The following is a 14,554-nucleotide window of genomic DNA, read 5'->3' as shown; positions in this document are numbered from 1 at the left end:
CTCTCTGTCTACAGCCTCTGCTAGTCTTGATAATGCTGAGGCCACAAGGAGTAGTTGTGAAGAATCCAGACAGGAAGAAGTTTTATATTTGCTGAATGGATCTCATTCTGTTTTTTTCTTGGGTTTAGAGGGAATTTGAGGTCTGGAGAATTGTCAGGTGTACTCTCCAGCTCACCTTAGTCGGAAGTTTCTCTTTGGCTGACTATTTTCCCTTCAGCCCTCAGCCCCCCCTTTCCCTCCCTCAGCCCCCTTCTCCATCCCTCAGCCCCCTTTTTCCTTCTCTCAGCTCCCTTTCCCATCCATTATCCCCCCTTTCTCATCCCTCCGCCCCTCTTTTCCTTCCCTCAGCCCCCCTTTTCCCTCCGTCAGCCTCCCTTTTCGCATTACTCAGCCCCCCTTTTCGCATCCATCAACCCTCCACTTCCCCCTCAGCCCCCTTTTCCCTCCCTCAACTCATCTTTCCCTCCCTCAGCCCCCCCTTTTACTATCCCTAAGCCCCCCATTTTCTTCCTCAACCTCCTTTTTCCTCAGCCCATCTTTTCCCGTCTGTCAACATCTCTTGCTAGTTCTCCAGCCAGTGGATACCAGATCATCCAGCATGTGTGTTAGTTTGTTTTGGTTTTTGTGTACCACATATTTGGACACTGTGTAAACTCTTTATTTGTCTTATTTAAAGGAAAGCAAAGCAAGGAAAAGAAAACTTATGGAGGGAAAGTATTAAAAAGGAAGAAGAAGAAAAACAAAAGCGACTTCAAGAAGAAAAGTCACAGCAGAAAACTCAAGAAGAGGAGCGAAAAGCTGAGGCCAAACAAAGTAAGGATGAAGGTAGATCTGCTGAGAGCAGCCGAGTGACAGTGACAGATGGAAGATGCTCATCTTTAGGCTAGGAAAGCCTTTTCAACTAGATGTAGGTGGGACTGACCGGGCGTAGACTCCATAACAAGACAAAGACTTTGACTGCAGTGTTCAGAATCGACATCATCAGGAAGATTTTACTTTACTAACCAGTATGGTTTAGCCACTTATTTAAGGGAAACACAATAAAATTTTAAGCCTTTCACATCAAACTTTTCTCAGAAGGCAGGCTTTTTTATACAGCTTGGAGTTCATTCCTGTCATAGTTCAGTAGTATGCCTACTTCTGGATGAGTAAACACTGAGATTGATAATAGTAATACAGTGTGTTCAAACTTCTTAACAAAATATTTTGAATTTATCAAGTCCAATTCATTTGTGAGTCCTTCTATTTTCCCTTTAGAGCAAACTAGTAGATCTATAGATGTTTCTTCATCTAATCCTGTTTCCTCACTGGTCTCGTTTGCGGCTTCCTTGTGTACACTGCTTCTCTGTGATCTCACCTCCACTGCTCTAGCCATGTCTCGTCCCCTGCTATGATGCTTTCCCTGTACACAGCTTGATCTGGCCGATTCCCACACCTTCCCCTAGATCCATGTGCGCATCTCAGCCTATGAGGTGTCGCTTGGTTTAGCACCTCCTACTTCACTTAAGATGAACATGCTTTGCTTTACATTGACTCTGTGACTAGTCAAGATTTAAATCCTAGCAAGTCTAAGGCAAGCAGATTCTCATTATACTGTTCAATGCTCACTTTTTTTCTTGTAGATTTTAAGAGGCTCTTTGTTGAGTCATAGTAAAGATGTGTATACTCAAAAGTACCAAATGATGGGAATTATCTTTTCCTCAGGTGAGACAGCTAGTGCTTTGGTGAATTATAGAGCATTGTACCCATTTGAAGCAAGGAACCATGATGAGATGAGTTTTAATTCTGGGGATGTCATTCAGGTAAGAAATGAAGCCTTTCCCACTCATGAGTAAGCTAATTATAGTACGTTATGCTATGCTTCTATAATATTAACTTTGATTTTTACAGACCTCTAAAAATATTTTTAAACATGATCTCACTTAGTCCTTGCAGCATCTCTTGGAGCCACACAGGGTAGTTATTACTACCAAACATGAAAACTTACACTCAGACGTATTCTGACTGTCAGCATTGCGGTGGCAGAGGGGAATGGAAGTGTGTCTTTGGTCCTCAGCCCAGTGTTCTCCCTGTGCTATCAGTTCCCATGAGAAAAGCAGCACCACCTGCAGTGTTTTAATAAAGGAGCAGCAGAGTTTGAGAGGCCGCATATCCTCTAGCGGCTGTTAAAAGAGATGACATTAAGTTCTGCAGTCCTGACTGAATTTGTTCCAAGGAACAAGTGGTCTTTGTTGTATTATCGTAACCCATGTGAGATAGATGAGTAAGAAAATAGAGAATCGTGTTGATAAAGGTAATATGATTTATTGGAAAAGCACAGGCTTTAAAATTCACAGACTCAGATTTTAGTCTCTGAGTGATATCAAGATAATACTCAATAAGCTATTGTTAAAAAAGTTAAATATGCATCCACTATGACCCAGTCATTCTACTCTTAAGTATCTACCTCAGAGAATAGAAAGCACATGTCCTCGTGAATCCAGGTGTCCATAGCATACTTGTTTATAATAGCTAAACACTTGAAACAACTCAGATGTCCATCAGCAGGAAAGTGTAACATGAGGGCCTGCCCAGTTCCCACAGCTGGTAAAGCCCAAAGAAAATCACACAGAGGTCTCCATAAGTTATAAACTGATTGGCCCATTAGCTCAGGCTTCGTATTAGCTCTTATAACTTATATAGCTCATTATTCTTATCTGTATTAGTCACATGGCTCAGTACCTTTTTCAGTGGGGCAGGTCACATCTTGCTTCTTAGGTGGTTGAGACAGGACTGCAGAATGAGCTTCCTTCTTCCCAGAATACTCCTGTTCTCATTGCCCCACCTCTACTTTCTGTCTGGTTGTCCCACCTATACTTCCTGCCTGGCTACTGGCCAATCAGCATTTATTTAAACATAATTGGCAGAATACAATTGTCCCTCACCAGAAAAGCATGAACAGAGTATGATATATTCAAATAACTACCAATAAAGAGGAATGGCACTCATATTCCAACATGGATGGATGTAAACAGAGACTGCTTACATTGTCCAGCCACCCAGACCAAAATAATCACACAGAAACTACATTAATTATAACAGTGTTTGACCAATGATTCAGGCCTATTCCTAGCTAACTCTTACATTTTAAGGTGATAAAACATATTCATAGCATACAGAGGGAAATCCCACATCAGATGGATCCAAAAACAGTCTATTTACACGTAAGGAAGCAAACAAAACAAGAAAAATACTACACGAGTTTATTCGTTGAAAATGCAAAGTAATGTTTAGAGACATAAAGCGGGCCAGTGTTTCCCAGGAGGGATGGTGAGGAAGCAGAACTTAGGGTGAAGCAAGAAGAAACTGGGGTGATGGGTACCTTATAATCTTGAAATGCATATAAATATGCCAAAACATTACATTAACACCTTTAATATAAAATTTATGTTAATCACATCTCCAAAAAGTTGTTTTTAAAAATTGTGGAGGAAAGGAAGGAGCCAGTAGAAGTAGGTGGAACACGGGAGGTGGACATGAGTTAGAATGCAGCAGATGACGTCTATGCATGGCAACGCCATGGTACAACCCACTTCTTTGTATGTTAACTTTAAAAATGAATTTTAAAATCCTAGTAGATCCTGCATGTTTTGATGAATGTAACATTGTCAGCAGAAAAGTATGTTGTAGAAAGGTTTAGAAAATAAGAGGTGAGAGACGGTTGGCTACACTGAAGTCAGCAAGTGTGTACTGTGCTACGTGGAGTTGATGAGCACTCAGACAGCTGAAGAGATGCAGTAACATAGTGATGCTGATTACGACAGGCTTAGCAGAAATGCATGTGCATAAATAATACAGTATGGTCATGTTGATTATAACAGTTTCAATGGGAGAGCACTGCTTGGGCCAGAGCACTTTAACCAAATCTGATTGTGAGTAACGATTATCATGGTTGATGTTATACAACAAACAAACAAAACAAAACAAAACAAAAGGCTGCTATTGCTTATGGAGGATGGAATTTAAAAAAAAAGAAAGAACTGTTTAGTGGCAAAGTCAACAGTTTAGCTATCGACATAGTATAGAGATAAGAGACACAGACTTGTTCAGGGGCTTATGTCTTTGATGGTAAGAATAACAGCAAGCGAAGCTGGTGCCAAAAACAAAGAAGGAAGAAGCTTCTGCCAAAAGCCATCCGTGGCCTCAAAAAGAAAATCTGCATTTCACGCACCTTCCAGGGCCTAAGACCCTGCGGCTCTGGAGGGGGCCCAAATACCTTTGAAAGAGTGCACCCAGGAGAAACAAGCTTGATCGCTATGCCATCGTCAGATCCCCCTCCCCCGACCACAGACTCAGCCGTGAAGAAGACAAGACAACTGGTGTTCATTGTGGATGTCAAGGCCAACAAGCACCGCATCAAACCAACTAACTGTGAAGAAACTCTGTGACATTGATGTGGCCAAAGTCAGTATCCTCATAAGGCTTGATGGCGAGAAGGTCTGTGTCCAGCTGGCTCTGCATTGTGAGGCTCTGGATGTGTTAGCAGAATTGGGGTCATCTAAACTGAGTCCAGCTGGCTAACTCGAAATACACTTTTTTTCTACAATTAAAAGAAAAGAAGAGGAGGAATAGCAGCTTGGAGAATGTAGCCTAGGACCAGGGAGAGGGGCTCAATCTTAGACTTGAGTTTGATGGTCCCAGTGGATGATCTTGTGCTAGAAGTTGAAAGTGTATTAATCTCCTTTGGAAAAGAAGTCTCTCTTGAGAGAAGAGCTTTGGGACTCTATTCTGTAAGAGCACTGGCCAAACTCTGGGAGCAAGTGGGCCTGTTCAGGAAGTGCACAGCATGAGGCAAGGAAACCAGGCTTACACTCAGGTTCCATATGTGTTGAAGGTAGTAACCAGAAAGAAGTGCAAGAGACATGGTGAGATGGGAGGCCACTATACTACAGGGGAAGAAAGTGTTTGAGGGAAAAAAAGAAAATTGGTTTTTATCACTTAGAAAATAGTACCCACAGGTTTTCCAGTTCAGCTAAGCCCCAAAAGTGACTAACTGTAGGATATTGAATGTTTGCAGGACAGGAAATGTAATCAGCAAAATACTGTATAACTCAGATGTGAGAGATTGACATAGATATAACATAAATGTTAATTATACTTCAATAAAAACTATATAACAATACAGAAAGAGTAAGAAAACACAGTGAAAGAGAGGTGAATCTTTATATTTTTTTGTAACCAAAACCCAATAGATTATGTCTAAAGACAGAAAACAAATCTGAGAAGCAGCACTGTAAATAGTACTTGCAGCTGGGCCTGATGCTCAGAACTGTGACCCCAGCACATGTGAGGCCAGGACAGGAGGATTGCCACAAGTTTAAGGCCAACCAAGAGTTCTGGTTACACGCACACACACACCTTTAATCTCAACACTTGGGAGGCAGAGACAGGTGGAGATAGATAGATGGATAGGTAGATAGAGACAGATGGAGATAGATAGATGATAGATAGATAGATAGATAGATAGATAGATAGATGGATGGATGGATGGATGGATGGATGGACGGACGGATAGACAGATAGATAGATGGATGGAGAGAGAGATTAGATAGAGAGTAGAGGAAAAGTTTTTCCAATGTAAACTGTATATGATGATGCTTTTGTTGTAACTTATTTTCATATATTAACTTCGTGTTAATTTTGTTGTTGTTGAGACGGTGCTTCACTATGTAACTCTAGCTGACCTGGAACTTACTCTCTATCCCAGGCTGGCCTCAAACTCATAGAGATCCACCTGCCTCTGCCTCCTGAGTGTTAGAATGAAAGGCATGTGCCACCACACCTGGCCTCATATTTTAACTTTGATTAAAATTTTAAAAACTAATTTGTCCATGTCAAGAAATAGTAACCTAAAAATTTGTAGGAAATATCTTTTTATTTCATATGGACTTAATTCTTAATCTAAGAGTAAGCACTAAACCTTTTTTTTTCTTCTATAGGTTGATGAAAAAACCGTAGGAGAGCCTGGTTGGCTTTATGGCAGCTTTCGGGGAAAGTTTGGCTGGTTTCCATGCAACTATGTAGAAAAATTGCCATCCAGTGAAAAAGCTTCGTCTCCTAAGAAGGCCTTACTTCCTCCTACAGGATCTCTCTCTGCTACCTCAGCTTCTTCCCAGTGAGTTGTGAGCTGACAGTGGGATTCATACAGCTCTGCAGTGCGTGAATACTAATGCATAGCTCTGTCAACCTGATTCTTGATCACGGTTTTAATCTGGGCTGGCTCTGCCAACAGTGCCTTTTGTTCCCATTTTCATCCTGAAATAGGAAATGACCTCGTAGTGCATAATTTCTTTTTATCTACAAATTCTGTTTGAACACAGTGTATATTAGACACATGGGTAAACTGGTAGTACTTCACTAGGGTCTAACCAACTAAGTATACTCATATTGAAGTTTTACATTTGCAGACCACTTTGTTCAACTCAACCAGCATCAGTGACTGATTATCAAAATGTATCTTTCTCAAACCTTACTGTTAACACGTCATGGCAAAAAAAGTCAGCTTTTACTCGCACCGTGTCCCCTGGATCTGTGTCCCCCATTCATGGACAGGTATGTTATCTGTAGTTCTGTGTATTTTATTCTTGTCTTTGCTCTGGATTCCGTACATAGACATCCATATTTCCCTCACTTAAACAGAGCCTGTAGCATTCAGTTACATTCTCAGTGTTTGCTCAATAATTCAGTTCCATGAGGATTGGACTGGGGAGGGACATTGCTTTTTCTTGGCTGGGAACCTTGGTACTTTGGTATATATACTTTGACACATTAGTATTACTAAAAAGAAATGGTGGACTTCATCACAGTAAAGCCTGAAATACAAATTTCATCTTCCCTTAGAAATCCTTACTACATGGTTATAATTTCCAGCATTTTATTATGTGCTAAAAATTCAAGAAAAACATAAGTTAACTAAAACTCTCTATTAAGTAGTTATAACCTAATAAAGGAATCATTTTCATGCACATGGCTGTGAAGCATGAGAAATGTTATAATGAATGTGTGTGCAAAGTTCTGAGGCTTGGAGATGAGAGGGCATCTCAACTGATCTGTGAGGATTAGTGCATGCTTCCTGAAGGGAAGGTGTCCAAGTTGGACCCTCAAACAGAAGTAAGGCTTCACTAAACCTAAAAGTTTCTCTAGTGAAAGAGCATTGTGAGGAAGGTCACTGAGGTACATAAGTTAGAGGTATTGGAAGAAGTGAAACTTGTGCATAGTGTAGTTAGATTACACAACTCTTGAGGAAAGGGTGAAGAAGTCAGGTTGATCCAGGCATGGTGTTGGTGTATACCACCAGCACTTAGGAGGCTGAACTTGAAGGACTGAGATTATCAAGCCAGCCGTGGCTACATAAAGCATTTAAGTCTAGCCTGAGCTATATAACCAAGACTTTGTCTCAATCAGTAAAATATCAGCCTACAAGTAACATTTTAAGATAAGCAGTTAGAGAGGTTAGGGGTTTAATAAAGTAGGCAATTCAGTACTAGACAACTTGACAATGAAAAAAACAAAGTTTTTGAGAGAAGCTTACACTTTTAACACCGTGACCAGGTTGATGGCTCAGTGGGTAAACAGTGACCTGCATCTGGGAAAGCTTGCTGCAGTGACACGCCCTTACTGCTGTGGGAGGTGGGAGGGGGAAAGGAATCAGCCTGGGAGGGACTCATGTTATTGCTTGTGGGAAGTGAGAAGGCAGTGAGCATGGTGTGAGGGAAGGGAAGGGGTCCTGGTTGTTAAGAGGGAATAGCAAGGGAGATGCTAAGCATGACCAGGTCTCTAGTCCTTGGGCAACAGGGTTACCAACAGCAGTTAGAAGCCATTGGGAGCTGGAGGACTGGGGATCAGTGTCATTTTAAGTTTATAGACTGACCAGGTTAATATGCTCTCTGTTATATGCTAGGAATCACAAATCGTGGTTACCATGATCCGTTGTTAACTTTTGGTTGCTTTTTGTCCTAGGGGCAGGCTGTAGAAAACCTGAAAGCTCAGGCCCTTTGTTCTTGGACAGCAAAGAAAGAGAACCACTTGAACTTCTCAAAGCATGACGTCATTACTGTCCTGGAGCAGCAGGAAAATTGGTGGTTTGGGGAGGTACATGGAGGAAGAGGATGGTTCCCCAAATCTTATGTCAAGATCATTCCTGGGAGTGAAGTAAAGCGAGAGTAAGCACCTCCTTGTGTTACGTGCAGGGTGGTGGTGTCTTCTCCGCATAACCAGAGGGTGATTCCTAGCATGGAAGAAACTGCTTCACATGTTTTGTCTGCTTTAGGATCTTTCACTTTAACCATTTCAAATTTGTGAAGGTTTCAAAACACTCAATTTCTAGACTTTTGTTTTCTTTTTATCGTAAGACCAGTTAGAAAAATTACTTTTCATTTCACTTGAAGCATTTCTCCACTGTTTACTGAAATTTTTCAATATTTAAAGGATTCTTTACTGGGGTCATGCCTGAACCTCTAGGGCTCTTTAAGCATAACCTCCCTATTGTTCATAGCATATGTTTTCATAGTTACTGACTTTTTTGACCAATATTCCTAATTAAGTCATCAGCTCATGAAGCTATAATCCGTTGTCTCTTTTGATCCAATTTTTTGTATCTACTATAATACTAATACATAGTAGCTACTGAGTCATCTTAGCTAACTGAATGAGGACAGGAGAGCATGAGTGAGCAAAAGAATGAAATCACAAATATGCAAAACCCGAAAAATAACTCGACTGAAATCTTAAGTCTGTGGGGATGTCCGGCAGTAGGCACAGATGTTAGCTGTGGGTAACTGTCCCTGTGTCAAGCTGATGTCCTAGCAGCAGGCACAGATGTTAGCTGTGGGTACTGTCCCTGTGTCAAGCTGATGTCCTAGCAGTAGGCACAGATGTTAGTGTGGGTAACTGTCCCTGTGTCAAGCTGATGTCCTAGCAGCAGGCACAGATGTTAGCTGTGGGTACTGTCCCTGTGTCAAGCTGATGTCCTAGCAGCAGGCACAGATGTTAGTGTGGGTAACTGTCCCTGTGTCAAGCTGATGTCCTAGCAGCAGGCACAGATGTTAGCTGTGGGTACTGTCCCTGTGTCAAGCTGATGTCCTAGTTGCACTGTTTTCGCCAGCCTGTATTATCTTCCAATTTCTGATTAAATAAAAGAATTACATAGACAAATTAAGCTCTTTGGTGCTGCATGTCTACTTGTCAGTATTTAGTTCAGATGTAGAAATGAGCTGCTTGGGTTGACTGAAATTTTGGATGAATGAAGTATAGAAATCACAATACATGCCTAGCATCTCTATGAGAGACCCTTTATAGCAATTATTGTATTATTCTATAACATACTACAGAGAAGAAAGCATAAACAAAAAATAGATTAGGTTTAAATGTTTTAGAGGCCATTTCCCCCATAAATTTCTATTCAATTACTGATCCTTTCTAAGAGACAAGTCATGTTACTTAAAAGCCTGCAGCAAAGCTGGGCATGGGTATACATGCTTATAGGTTCAGCAACTTAGGAAGTTGAACCAGGAGGATTTCTTGATCTTACAAGTTCAAAAACCAGCATGGGCAACATAGAAGACCTTGTCTCAAAACAAACAAAACACATACCACAAAAAAAGAGCAAGCAAAGCCTGCACCAATGGAGACATTAGAATTAAGCAAGGCAGTCCCATTGTGAGGTTTAGTAATGTTCCCTCTGTGCCACCCCATAATTCAGTTGCAGGTCCAGGGGAGTCCTCTGTATCCCCTGGGTATCTAGATCTTGAACATGATAGTTCTTCCAAACTTTTGAAACCAGCCTCCTGTATTAACATGAAAATTACTATTTACCTATTATGAGATTTTTTAAATATTATTTTTAAATTGTAAGATGCAGTAAACTCTAATCAAATAATAACGTTCTCGATACACTGTCCACTTACTAGTGTGCATTCTGTTAGTTAAATTCCATATAGAGCAAAAGCTATCTTTTACTGAAGTTATTTTAAAATGTAGTGGTTTATAATTAGACAGGTCTTGGTCTAGGAGGGTTTGGTATATAGGACTACTCCTGTGTGCACAGAGATGGCAGTTTAGTTGAGGGAACCCTAGATTCTGCTAACCCTGTTAAAGTCTTCAGCTCACCTTTCTTCTGCTTCTGTCCTCTGCGTGCGTGAATCTGTCTTATTTCTCCATTTAATTTGCTAGGCCAGAAGCATTATATGCAGCTGTAAATAAGAAACCTACCTCCACAGCCTATCCAGCTGGAGAAGGTAAGCTCTGGACAATTTGTATTAAACAGGAATTAGCTTAGTTATTATTTGAACATACATTGTTCTCCATTTCTAGTTCTTTGATGTTTTTGAAATTAAGAAAACCTGCTTCTCCTTACGTCATATGAATATTGAAGATACAGAAAATATATGGCTGAAAATTCTTAGCATATTTAGAGTAGGGCCTACAGAAATTCAGCACAGGGGCTGGGATGATGGGTCAGTGATTAAGAGCGCTTGCTGATTTTACAGAAGACCTACATTCAGTTCTCAGCACCCATATCAGACTACTTACAACTGCCTGTAACTACAGCTCTGGTGCCCTTTGTGGCCTCTGTAGAAACCACACACGCACACGTAAATAAAACTAATCAAGAGTGACGGTGCGTGCCTTTAATCCCAACACAGTGGCAAGGAATGAGAAAGGGCTTCTCACAGACTGAAGAGAATGAGCCAACCATGACCTTGCAACTTAGGGAATGAGGTCCCCAGAGAGGCTGGCTCCATATCTGCACTGCAGACTGAGTGTGGAGAGGAGTGTAGGAGAGCTTGGCTGCTCTTCCTTACTGTGATTTTTCTTAGACCTTGTAACCCTTGTGGTTGTAGTAAACCAGCTAGGCAGAGTGACTCTGGGAGTGAGAATAAGTAGGTTTCAAAGTATGTTTCTGACAAAAGACCAGATTCTGTGTTGACAAATATACATAAAAATAGAAAAATAAAAAGACTTCTAGCCAGGCAATGGTGGCTCACACTTTTAATCCCAGCACTCGGGAGGCAGAGGATCTCTAAGTTCGAGGCCAGCCTGGTCTACAGAGTGAGTTCCGGGACAGGCTCCAAAGCTACAGAGAAATCTTGTCTCAAATGAGGGCTGATGAGACGCAAAGGACAATGGCACGGGGTTTTGATCCTACGTAATGTGCTGGCTTTGTGGGAGCCTAGCCAGTTTGGATGTTCACCTTCCTAGATATGGATGGAGGGGGGAGGACCTAGGACTTACCACAGGGCAGAAAACCCTGACTGCTCTTTGGACTGGAGAGGGAGGGGGAAAGGAGTGGGGAGAGGGGGAGAAGGGTGGGAGGAGTGGGAGAAGGGTGGGAGGAGGGGGAGGGAAATGGGAGGCTGGGAGGAGGTGGAAACTTGTTTTTTTTTTCTCCTTTTCTCAATTAAAAAAAAAAGAAAAGAAAAAAAACCTAAATAAATAAATAGACTTCTAAAACACAGATGTTGTTTCTTCAAAGTAGTAGTAACCATAGGAACTAGAATCAAAGACAGTATAAAACTGCAGACCTATCTATCCCATGAGGTCATTCAGTAACAGAGATTCATCTAGAATCTGCTTGGAGCCAAGCAGTATGCTAGGAGCTGGAGCCTTGTAGCAGAACTTAATGTTTTCGTAACTGTGTACAGAACAATTAAAGAACAAAGATTAGGGTGTATTTTACATGAAAGGTTTAAGAGATCATTTTGACTCCATTATTACCAAGTAGCACTCCCAGTAAGCCTCGGTTCCATTATTTGTAGACATACTATATGTTTGTTGTTTGGGATAATTCTTTGTTACCAAAAAAAAAAAAAAAAAAAAGATTGACAAAGTGGGCACACCTTTAATCTCAGCACTGGGAAAGTAAGGCCAGGTGATCTCTGTGAGTTCCAAACTAGCAAAGAACAGCTACATAGTGATAGTTTCTCAACCAAAACAAACAAAAGATTGACTATTGATAGTCTTGTTGTAGCATAGCCCACTGTCCCTACAGCCTAAGCAATAGTCTTTCTTTTCTTTAACAAAATAACAGCAATTGAAAAAACTGTAAAGCACTTCCTAACGTTTGTTAGCCTTCACCTAGACAATTATTAAATTATTGCTTTGGTTCTGTTTTCTGCCTGAAGACCTTGTTTGAAGTTTGTAAGGCTCAAGGTCACTTTCTTTTTTACATCTGTAGTCTTAAAGTCCAGACCGTTGCCTTTCCTTGTTCCCACAGAGTACATTGCACTTTATCCATACTCAAGTGTAGAGCCTGGAGATTTGACTTTCAATGAAGGTGAAGAAATATTGGTGACCCAGAAAGATGGAGAGTGGTGGACAGGAAGTATTGGAGAGAGAACTGGAATCTTCCCTTCCAACTATGTCAAACCAAAAGATCAAGAGGTAATGGTCTTTGTGTTAAAATAAAAGCATTCCGTTGTTACCAATATGGAGATCTACAGTTGTCGTCTTGCTGCTTTCATCACAAGGAAACTGCTCAAAGTAGCTCTGACCACATAGGTTTTATTTTGGAGTTCCAGTTAGAAGATAAGGGGCACAGGATTCACAGAGTAAGTAGAGTATGAGCCATTGATAAAACTGAGCCTAATGGTCACCCACACTAAGAACTGGCTCCAGAGTCTGCAGAACTTAGAAGAGCCACCTGGCAGGAGTCTGCACCAGCCCTAACTCCACGTGTCCACATTCTGCAGTTCCCGCTGCTTCCACACACCCCATTCTGCTGTAATGTGGACCCTTCTGGCTATTGTAGAGGATCAGGAGCCCCTCAAAGGGGTTAAGTATGTGAGTCAGACCTCAGTGATCTTTACCATATTAGAAATTAAAGCTGAAATTGCTTAAACATTTACTCATTTTAAATTACTAAATTCATTATCTGAAAATATAAGAAACTTTTGTGAAAAAAATAACTCAAAATTTCAAGAAAACTATTCAGTGAGAAGAGGGGTATAATTTTTATTTCTGTGAACCTTTTATGGTTGCTTTTATGGTAAGTGAGGAAAGACCCCATATATGTGTCTATATTCAATCTGGTTTACACTGAAAGTAATCTTTTTATCATTGGGGTAGACATGGGTCTTACATAACTCAGGCTCTCTTCATGTTTGCTACAAATCTGAGACCTTGAACTCCTAGTCTTGGGAGGTATGTGGGACCTCCCAAATGAAGCTATTACAGGTGTCTGTCACTAAGCTCAGCTTCAGTGCATTTGGTATTCTCTTTTGGTTGAAATATATGAAGAACATAAGACCCCATGCAGATATTAGGGTAAAAAGTATTTTAATATCTGCAGATGTCTCTTGGTAGTCTAATTCTTCTACATCAGAATCTGGTGCAGGGTGAACTGTTAGATTAGTTGTAGCTCTAGTAGTTAGAGTCATGTCAGTGAATGCTTTTGTATTCTAATCCTTTTAATTTTTATTAATATTTATTTAATGCTAATAAATAGACTAATTGTAAAACTTACTTGTTTCCTTAAATTTATTATTCTAATAATTAAATATAAAATAATTATTAATTTATTAAATACCTTTATTTGTTGAATAAAATATTAAATTTTAAAATAAAAGTAATATTTACTTTATTTTAAAATTCTTTTCATTTTAATATAAAATTCCAAATTTTATATTAAAAGCATTTTATATTAAAATGTTTTGCATAGTTAATAGACCCTTTACTTGTGTGAAAAAATCGTACCATTGTTCACCGGTACTTAGAAACTAGTAGCTCATTGAGGTATGCAGATGCTCCTTGTATTGACACATTTTATTATATGATAGCAAGACAAATGTCTGTAAATATTATCCCTTTCAGAAAGGTCTAGCAGGCACAGCCGACCTTTATGATAGGTAGGAGCAGCACAGTGGCATGGTGTGCTGTGTGTGAGTGTGATGGTGTACTGTGTGTGAATCTGGTAGTGTGCTGTGTGTGAGTGTGATGGTGTGCTGTGTGTGAATGTGGCGTGGTCGGTGTGCTGTGTGTGAATGTGGCGTGGTCGGTGTGCTGTGGGTGAATGTGGCGTGGTCGGTGTGCTGTGTGTGAGTGTGATGGTGTGCTGTGTGTGAATGTGGCGTGGTCGGTGTGCTGTGTGTGAATGTGGCGTGGTCGGTGTGCTGTGGGTGAATGTGGCGTGGTCGGTGTGCTGTGGGTGAATGTGGCGTGGTCGGTGTGCTGTGTATGAATGTGGCGTGGTCGGTGTGCTGTGGGTGAATGTGGTGTGGTCGGTGTGCTGTGGGTGAATGTGGTGTGGTGTACTGTGTATGCGGCCTAGCATGCTAGTAGATGACAGTATCGTGTCAGATTGTTGAAAGGGTGGATTTTGAGGACTGTATTCTCTCTAAGAGGACTTCATCTGATTTAGAAGTAAACGTTCTGTGACTTGTATTTGACTTTCAAGGGTAAATTGGGGATGGGTCTGGCTCAGTGGTTAAGCCCTGCTGTGTACTCACCAATGTTAGTTTGACTTCAGACCCTCACTGCTGCTGTGTATGCTAATGGAGAAGAAAATCTCCTTACTCCT

At 40.8% G+C, this 14,554-nt stretch overlaps 1 protein-coding gene across 4 annotated transcripts in view; it reads left to right on the top strand.

Annotated features, from left to right (window-relative positions):
- The window catches only part of Itsn2 (intersectin 2), a 113,120-nt gene that overhangs the window by 57,712 nt on the left and 40,854 nt on the right, over positions 1-14,554 (top strand). For all 4 annotated transcript variants that reach the window (XM_075955454.1, XM_075955455.1, XM_075955453.1 and 1 more), the window contains 7 exons: positions 677-813; positions 1,705-1,802; positions 5,979-6,154; positions 6,447-6,591; positions 7,999-8,201; positions 10,210-10,274; positions 12,254-12,420. In XM_075955454.1, coding sequence (XP_075811569.1) covers positions 677-813; positions 1,705-1,802; positions 5,979-6,154; positions 6,447-6,591; positions 7,999-8,201; positions 10,210-10,274; positions 12,254-12,420 — 991 coding nt within the window. The remainder of the gene's footprint in view (positions 1-676; positions 814-1,704; positions 1,803-5,978; positions 6,155-6,446; positions 6,592-7,998; positions 8,202-10,209; positions 10,275-12,253; positions 12,421-14,554) is intronic.

Source organism: Microtus pennsylvanicus, chromosome 21 (genome assembly GCF_037038515.1).
Source record: "Microtus pennsylvanicus isolate mMicPen1 chromosome 21, mMicPen1.hap1, whole genome shotgun sequence".
Taxonomy (NCBI): Eukaryota; Metazoa; Chordata; class Mammalia; order Rodentia; family Cricetidae; genus Microtus; species Microtus pennsylvanicus.
Note: the sequence above shows the minus strand (reverse complement) of the source record. Positions and strands in the feature narration are given on the sequence as shown.